At 40.5% G+C, this 8462-nt stretch overlaps 1 protein-coding gene across 1 annotated transcript in view; it reads right to left on the bottom strand.

The window, feature by feature from the left end:
- Positions 1-8462, bottom strand: part of csmd2 (CUB and Sushi multiple domains 2) — a 240948-nt gene that overhangs the window by 8434 nt on the left and 224052 nt on the right. Inside the window, exons 59-66 of the mRNA XM_034892760.1 lie at positions 6291-6467; positions 4895-5074; positions 4507-4680; positions 4132-4305; positions 2536-2609; positions 1936-2047; positions 1541-1720; positions 34-99 (exon numbers count right to left, since the gene is read on the bottom strand). Of these exons, the coding sequence (XP_034748651.1) occupies positions 34-99; positions 1541-1720; positions 1936-2047; positions 2536-2609; positions 4132-4305; positions 4507-4680; positions 4895-5074; positions 6291-6467 (1137 nt within the window). The remainder of the gene's footprint in view (positions 1-33; positions 100-1540; positions 1721-1935; positions 2048-2535; positions 2610-4131; positions 4306-4506; positions 4681-4894; positions 5075-6290; positions 6468-8462) is intronic.

Raw genomic sequence — 8462 nt, forward strand, 5'->3', positions numbered from 1 at the left:
TTAAAGCATTTAAAAATATAATATCTGTCCTACCTGGTAGTTTGGAGGGTGGCTCCTGCACTGTCCCCACTGGGCTCTCACCACTTGGGCGATTATCAGCTAAAAAGCATAACAAAACATAATTAACTCAAATGATAATGTACAAGTTTATCTAAAAGGACGCAGGGAATGCCCTAGGCACTGAAAATAGAAGATACAAATTTATCTTTAAACAGCCCTTAGGTAATTGCAGTAGGAGGATGTCACTATCAGCACTTCCTGTCTACTTCCATGACCAATAACCACTGTTGTGGACAGAGTGAGGTCTTCCTGCGACAGGACTCAACTTGTGTGTCAAAGAGCTGCACCGTTGTACCTGTGGGGCTATGGGTAAGTTAGAGACACATTTTTATAGCTTCAAGGGAAGCACTTTAATAATGCCTTACTGCTCACACAGGACTGCAGGGCTACACCACAGTAGTAAACATACACCCACACAGGCAAACAGAGCGAAGAGGGCTTTACATGCCATTACAAACAAAGACAGGTATACTGATTATGAGCACAGTTTATGGTAGTTTATGAGCACAAACATCACCTTGGATAAATGTATATAGACGTAAACACACATGCACACACTTCCACAGCCTTGTACTTTATTAGCTGCCAGTCCTTTGAGCTTCCTCTCCATCCCTGCGCCTACAGGCGCCGTTAATATCCTGTATGTGCTAAGGCCAGTTCTCTTTCTTTCCTTCACTCGTAATGGCATGGCCTTAAAAAAAGTCCCCTTCTATATTTTAGCAACGACTTGGCATGGAATCCATCACCCTGATATCCCCTTCTTGTACGTCTTTCTCTTTAAGCTATTAGCATTTATCTACCCTAGATAATTGTGTGTCGATGACTCTATTTCTTTCCTATATGTTTTAGGCCAATCCTTGGGGGTGTCTTAATGGCAGTCTATTTGTCTGCTAGACCTTGTTAACACTGCCTCACCATTAATAAGAGGTACTTCTGCTAACCTAATCAATGGGATGCATTGGCCTAATCAGGTTTTGCACCCTTGTTAATGTTTCAAAGCTTGTGTGTTGGCTGTGTGTTAAAGTCTATGTGTGTGTGAGTGCAATTCATAAAATACAATATTGTGATAGATGGGCCATACTACTTTGGCATGTGTCTGAGAATAAGCAAGTGTTAACACTGTAATTCATCAACATAAGCTGAATCCCCAATTTCCCACCTGAGTCACCACTGAATCTCGCGTTAGTACAGACCCCAGTGGTTTCAATAGAGACTGCTAATGGAAACAGCACATTTTAAAAAGCGGGTCGCTATGTGCACACACGTGTAGTATTACAAGGTTTGGTGAATGTATCTATAGGTGTGTTTGTGCTTGTGTGTGTAGGCATTCACTCTAGTCTTATAAGAATTGTATATTGTATTGCAGAAATATAGCTGCTGCAAATGTAAAAATAATGCATGTGTGTGCATGTATTTGCATATGTAATACAAGGTACTTCTTTTATGTTCTCTTATGGATGTACTATAAACATGTTTATACCTGCACAGAGAGGGGGTTTCCCTGTCCAGCTCCCATCTGATCTGCAGGTCCTATGCTCTGATCCTCCAGCCAAGTAGAAGCCAGGCTGACATGTATAGATCAGCGTGTAGCCAAGGGATGGCAGTTCAATGGCTCTCACATCAGACTGGGGTGACAGCTCTGGCTGGCTGCAGTGGTGGGCTGGAGAAAGAGAGGGAGAGAAGGATTAAAGAAAAGACTGAAAAACAGGTGAATGTTGGGATGAGGAAAGGAAAAGGGAGAGGGATCAGAAGAACAACAAAGAAATAAAAAATGGTAGAAGAGAAAAAGTTAAAAAGAGAGCCATTGTGGAGGTTTTGAATCAACTAAACTAAGAGAATACACATTTTTACTAAAAGAGTAGACTGTGTACTTACCAATGCATTCAGGTTGAAAACCACTCCAAGTGAGGTTGGGCAGACAAGTGCGAGAAATGGAGCCCTGAAGTAAGTAGCCCTTTCTACAGTTGAAGAACACAGTGCTGCTGATCTGTAAGAGGACACCAATGAGCATGTGAGAATGTGGACTGGACAGTGAGCATACTTATTGATCAATATTTGTTTAAAATTAAAATGTGTATATAAACTAAGTTTTTCCTCTCTTTAAACTTGTCGACTTTGAGGACAATACGTTGGGCTTGAGCAGCTCTGATTTCTTTTCACTATTCTTTTGGATGTTTCTTACAGTTAAAATCATCAGCAGAATAACTGATAATGAAAATAGGTTGCTGCCCTGTTTCTGTATAAAATATGAGAGAAACTACGTACGGCTGATGGCCACTGACTGCCTTGCATTTTTACTATGTAGAGAATTATGTTACTTTCTCGTAACATCAATATTGAGGGCGTCATTGATTCAACCTTGCAGTCCATGCTGTGGCCAAATGTAAACACCCCTTTTAGGGTTTAATGAAAAGTTACAGAGGATTCTTTATTCAACTCATGAATTACATTTCATGTGTGACCACATATTCACACCTGGTAGCCTTGACTGTTGTTCTGATTTCCAAAGAGAGGGGTGCCAGGATCTCCACAGGTAGTGTGAGTGGGATCTGAAACACAAACAAACCCACATGCACGCACGCACATGCACATCAATTCTATGAGAACTACTCTGGTGTTCAAGCCTCCCCCATCTATCATATGTCACCAAATGACAAATAGATATATAAACTTAGAGACATTGTATAGGAAATTACATAACTCAGAGGTCTGGTGTGAAATACTGACTGAAGGAGTTATGACCTTCATTATATTCTAGTTCATAAGGCTATAGGCCAGGGAGAAAAGTAACATTTCTTATTTGATTTTAGTGCAAAAAAACGTTAAAGAAGGAAAAGAACTTTAAAAGAGGTTTCAGTTAGTTTAAGGGCATTTATTGTCATATGTAGAAGTTGAACACAAGGCCACAAGAGGACAGTCTTTGCAGTAAATCTATAGGTAACTAAGATGTGTTGTAAGGATATGATGTCAGGCAATGTCAGCATAAGCTCAATACTGAAAAATGTACATCAGAGGTTCTATTTCTAATTGATTAAATCTCAATAAATCTTAATTTAACCTTTCCCACATTCTAGGCACTATGGCTTTTCAACAGTGTCTGATAAATGATGCATAGGTAGTGGAGTTAATGGTGACTTTTGGCTATAATGAGTTCATGTTAAAACTAACTGTTATAAGGTAAAAGGGTTGGCATGTGTGCATATTTTACAGCACATTAAATATCACAATGGACCTAAGGGCAGGGACCATATATTTTACTTTATTCGCAATTTGTTTTTGACCACAGCGTGTGATTTCTTTAAGTGCTACTAACTGTAGCATCCAAGTCCAATGGAATAAGTCTTTCTTGTTTAAGGAAGTTAAACATCCCTTAGTGCCTAAGGGATGTTTATTGCAAGAGCAAATATTTCGGTATTTCTGATAACAAAGGTGCAAATCAAAAGTATGAAGTTTGATATTGGGGCCAGTTTCATAAAAATGTTTTGCAAGCCTCACTTGCAAACTACAGATTAATTTGTCATTGTGTATGCAGCATTGTTACTTTGAGAAGTCAAATTTTGAAAAAAAATACAGAACAGAGGATGAATTGATTTCCTGTTTCTAACCGCAGCTTGCATGTTGCAAATTTGGTGAAAGGGGGCCCTGGTGCAGTCTTGCATTGCCAGACCTACAGTTTTTCCACATTTTTATGTCTACATCAATGGTTATTCTGAAACATTTTCTGGGTTAGTTTATTTAATTACACCAATCAGAAGTGGAAAACAGAATCAATATAGATTGTTTGCTGGGTCGAATGTTTTTGCATGCATTACTTAGTAATTAAAACTGGCAATCTGGACAAAAAGGGAGAACATAAGGCAGCTGGCCAATCGGAGGCTTCTCGCACACTGATATTAGTGTTATGGTGTTATATGAAAGTAATTACACATAGTACTTGCCATGAAAACTGGTTCAAAAAACAACCACAAAACACCTGCCTGTATAACACTACATTAATTGAACTGTATTTTAACATAAAATGTATAATATGTTAGACTATACTGTAAATGGATCAACAAAAAAGTAGCTTACCTATGCAAGATGGTTGTGTGCCACTCCAGGTGCCATCATATTGACAATATCTTCTAGTAGAGCCCACCACGACAAGGGGAGGGTAGCAGGAGAAGGAGACAGAGGAGAGATAGGTGAATCCTCGGTCCTCCCGCCTCCCCTGGGCTGGCATCCCTGGGTCTCCACAGAACACAGCTGCCAATAAGGGAGGACAGAGAGAAAAAAGGTGAATGTGAGGTAACACACTAACCAAGTTTGGTTTTAATTCATTATCGTCCAAGAGGGGTTAAATGTCAGACAAGGGACATATAATGTACATGCTTGGGTGAAAGAAATGTCAGAAAGATGTCAATTGACATGTAATGTAATTGGGCATTCCCATGTGGTGCCACTTACGGAAGCACTGGGGTTTCTCTCCACTCCAGTTGCCTTTGCCCTGGCATGTTAACAGAGTGGGCAGGGACAGTTGGTAACCTTGGTTGCAGGAGTAGCTGATGCTAGAGCCCCAGATGAAGTCTGTACCAACAACCTGTCCATTGGGGATGATAGGTGGTGGGCCGCATACGATTGCTACAAGGAGACAAAGAGGCATTGTAGGACTTCATGGATTCTGCAAATTGGTTTAATTGTTGTCCAAGTAAGTATTAGTGTAATAAGTAGGACATCTGTAACATTCATTAACTTTAGCATCCCATAATCCCTCCTTCCTATTATGAAGCTAATGACATCATCTAGATTTATCTCATCACTGTATTGTCATTCATATCATCCTACACAACTTTACCTTTACAGAGAGGTTTGGTGCCATTCCAGGTGCGGTCCTTGGTGCAGATAAGAGTTGAGGCTCGGTCAGCATCCATGTTGAAACCAGGAGAACACTGGAAACTGACTGTGTGGTTGTAGGTGAAATCATTGCCCAACCTCACTCCATTGGCTGGCACTCCGGGGTCACCACAGTGGATTACTGCAGCAGCAACAACGGGATAAAGAAGCAAGAGATAATGAAAATTGGTAGAAAAACTTCACAATAAAGACAGACATAGTGGAACATTATTAATATTTATAATGCATTGGTTATACAAAGCGTTTTCCTTTAAGAAACTTTACATGGGATGCAAATCAATCAATCAATTATCTCAAACAGCTGTCATTTTACTTTGATTATCTACAGTTTAGAGCTTTTAGGATGCAGAGAGACTACATCTTGTAATGGGTATCCCTCTACACTTGCTCCCTAACGCTCCAAAATGTACCACATTACTCTTTCATCATACTTTTACATCCTGTGGGGAAAACAGTGTGATTGAGTAACAACAGTGAGAATTCCACTCTGTGACTCAGCAGCAGCATAGATCCGGGCTGCTGTTAATGTCTAAGATAGAAAATCCAGGGCAGAGAAGGACAAGTTGCCATGGGACAAAAAGGAAGTATTAAATGCATATGACCAACATTCCAGCAAAATTCCCATAATTCCCACAGTGAGAATACTTGGCTGTTTGGAGGTGTAGTGTCTTGCTTTGACTGAGCAAGCACTAACATTTCCCACTGGGCTGGTAAGAGTATGTCGTCTGGAGCCACAATGTCTATCTAGCACCATGTACCTTGTTACAATTCCTACGAGGCTGAGATAGTGAGATAATTTCTCCTCTTGCATAGCAATATTCTTGTTGTTGGCGGCCAGTCCACTGCTACAAGATGTCAAATATATACCTTGAGTGTGTGTGTGTGTGTCTGTATTTATATATATATATATATATATATATTTTTGTGACCTCTATTTGACAGTGTCTCTAGGCTCTGTACAGCAGCTGTGTGTCTTTTGTGAGACATGATGATAAAGGGCTGTCAGTCTGGCCTGTGCAATATGACTACACCATGCCTAAAACAAATGTTATCATACTGAGGCAGGGATCCACATGAGTTATTTGTTACAAAACCTAAATATTAAATAGCTTGCATTATTTTAGCTATTTAACCTGTGTTGCCCTCCTCCACATGGTTTGGAGATATATTCTGCTAAGTCTAAAGTACTGTTCAAGCACCAAAACATGGGAGGACACAAAGTAGACAACCAAGAAATGTGTACAACCCAAGGAAACAGAAAAAGCATCCAATTTCAAGCTAACTAAGATAAGCACTAGATACATTTAGACTCTTTTTCTGTGAGAGCTGTTAATTACCAGAGCACTCGGGCATGTTGCCGGTCCAGGTCCCGTTAACAGTGCAGTGTCGGGTAAGCATGCCAGTAGAGTAGTAGCCCTCCCTGCAAGCGTAAGTAATGGATTTGGAAAACGTCAGGCCATCGTGGATCAGGATCTGGGCATTACGTGGAGTACCCGGGTTTCCACAGGAGATAACTGAAAAAGAGACAGAAAAAGAAAGGGAAGTGGAGAATGATTAGGTAAAATTCATTTACAGACTTAATCCTACATGACCAGAGATGAAAGTGTAAGTTACGTGTGTGTATGTGTGTGTGTGGTGGGGGTTGAGTGTTGGCACAGTAACAATGCAGACTCTGCTTCATGTAAGCATTTTTGTAAAACTTAAAGAACCTACAGTACCACCTACCAACCTAAATGACGAAATGTGGCCTAACATTTTTTTTGTACTAGCAATGTAGTAGTAAATAAAGTTGTTAAAACTCATAGTCAATGATTACTTAGAGGCAATCATCTACCAACAAAAAGATTTTGTATTTTCTGGGAATCGTGAAGGTTTAGTTTTACATTTATCATGTGTTTAATTTGCATTTTAATTTAACAAAATGTAGTTTTTTTTCTACATTCCTTTCATGCTCCTTCATGTGTCTAATATGGGTTCCTTACTCTATTTTCCCATTCCCTCTGTTCTTCATATGCCTACCCTACCACCATCCTACTTTATAAATATCTCTGCTTTGATGGACGCATCCTTTGCTCACAAAATCCCTTGGTGTCTGTTGGGCTGCCAGCGATGGTTCTGTTCATTACAGTCTCCAGCTTGCCCTGGGCCCTCAGAGCCCCGTGGGCTTGCCCTCCCATAATGACCAGATGTGGCCTGGCCCTTGAAGTCTGTGCCAACCGAAAACAGGTGGGCAACTTTGGCTAGTGGGCATACCACACACCAGAGAGGGAAAGAGACAGAGTGAGGCGAGAGAGAGAGAAAGAGAACGAGAGAGAGAGAGAGAGAGAGAGAGAGAGAGAGAGAGAGAGAAAGACAGAGAGGGGTGGTGGTGGTGTGTGGAGAGAGAGGGGTGTGTGTGTGTGTGGGGTGTTAAGAGCACAAGTTAAAACAGCCTGGCATACAGGATGAAGCCTCCAAAACCACACACTGTACTGTATTCAAGGATGAGGAAAGAAAAGTGTCTGTGTGTTCATGGTAAAGGTAAAAATAAGAAAAGGGCAGTTTATGCAGAGATGTAATTCAGAACACAAACACCAGAATACACATATTAATGCTTTGATAAACGTTGATATAATGAAACCCAACATGAAAGTTAAATGGACAGGAAACATGACAACCACTAATAGGATGTCACATCAACAACAACTGCAACAGTATTGCTGAGCACATTTAAGCCTGACAAATTATTGATAGTAATTGATTTGATAATAATTCAAGTCAAATTTTCTTCACCAACTTTAAAAGTGATTCAAAAGAGAACAGCTTCTTTCTATCTTGCTGCTGCGTGAAAGATATTTCACCATAGAAAAAAAAGTGCAGTCTATAGTTTTTTCACTGTGTGTAATGTCTTTGTCCTGTCTCAGCAATAATAATGGATAGTGTAGGGCCCCAAGTCCCAGATCGATTGGATGCACACTCACTACATTCAGAGAATCTGCTTTTTCAGGTGTCAGCAGCAAACTGGATGCAATGTTGCACAAGGTCAAACATTAAAAGCCTTATGGTGTTTAATCGATAGTGAAAACATCCTCCGTTATGTTGCCTATTCTCTCTTGCTCAATTGCTGTTTTAAATGTTTGTTTGTGTTACTAGATGGTCAGATATGGTGTTTATTCAGTGCTGCTACTAAGAAGTCCGTCAAACCATCCATCCATACATTTTCCATCAGTTACTCAAGTTTAGGTTGCAGTGGTAGCAATGTAATCAGTAGCCCACACCTGACTTTCCCCTGCGATGTCCTCTAGCTCCTCATAAGGCATCCCAAGGGGTTCTCAGGCCAGATGGGATATGCTATTCCTCCAATGCCTTCTGTGCCTGTTCCAGTTGGACATGTCTAGAATATTTAATCCACAGTTTATCAGATTCCTGAAGATCCTCAACTGGTTGCAAGCTGCTCACCTTGTCCCTAAAGGGTTGTACCATTTTGGTCACTACCCAAAGCTCATAACCACGGATGAGAGTTGGGGGGG

The sequence above is a fragment of the Etheostoma cragini genome, chromosome 14, assembly GCF_013103735.1.
Source record: "Etheostoma cragini isolate CJK2018 chromosome 14, CSU_Ecrag_1.0, whole genome shotgun sequence".
Lineage (NCBI taxonomy): Eukaryota > Metazoa > Chordata > Actinopteri > Perciformes > Percidae > Etheostoma > Etheostoma cragini.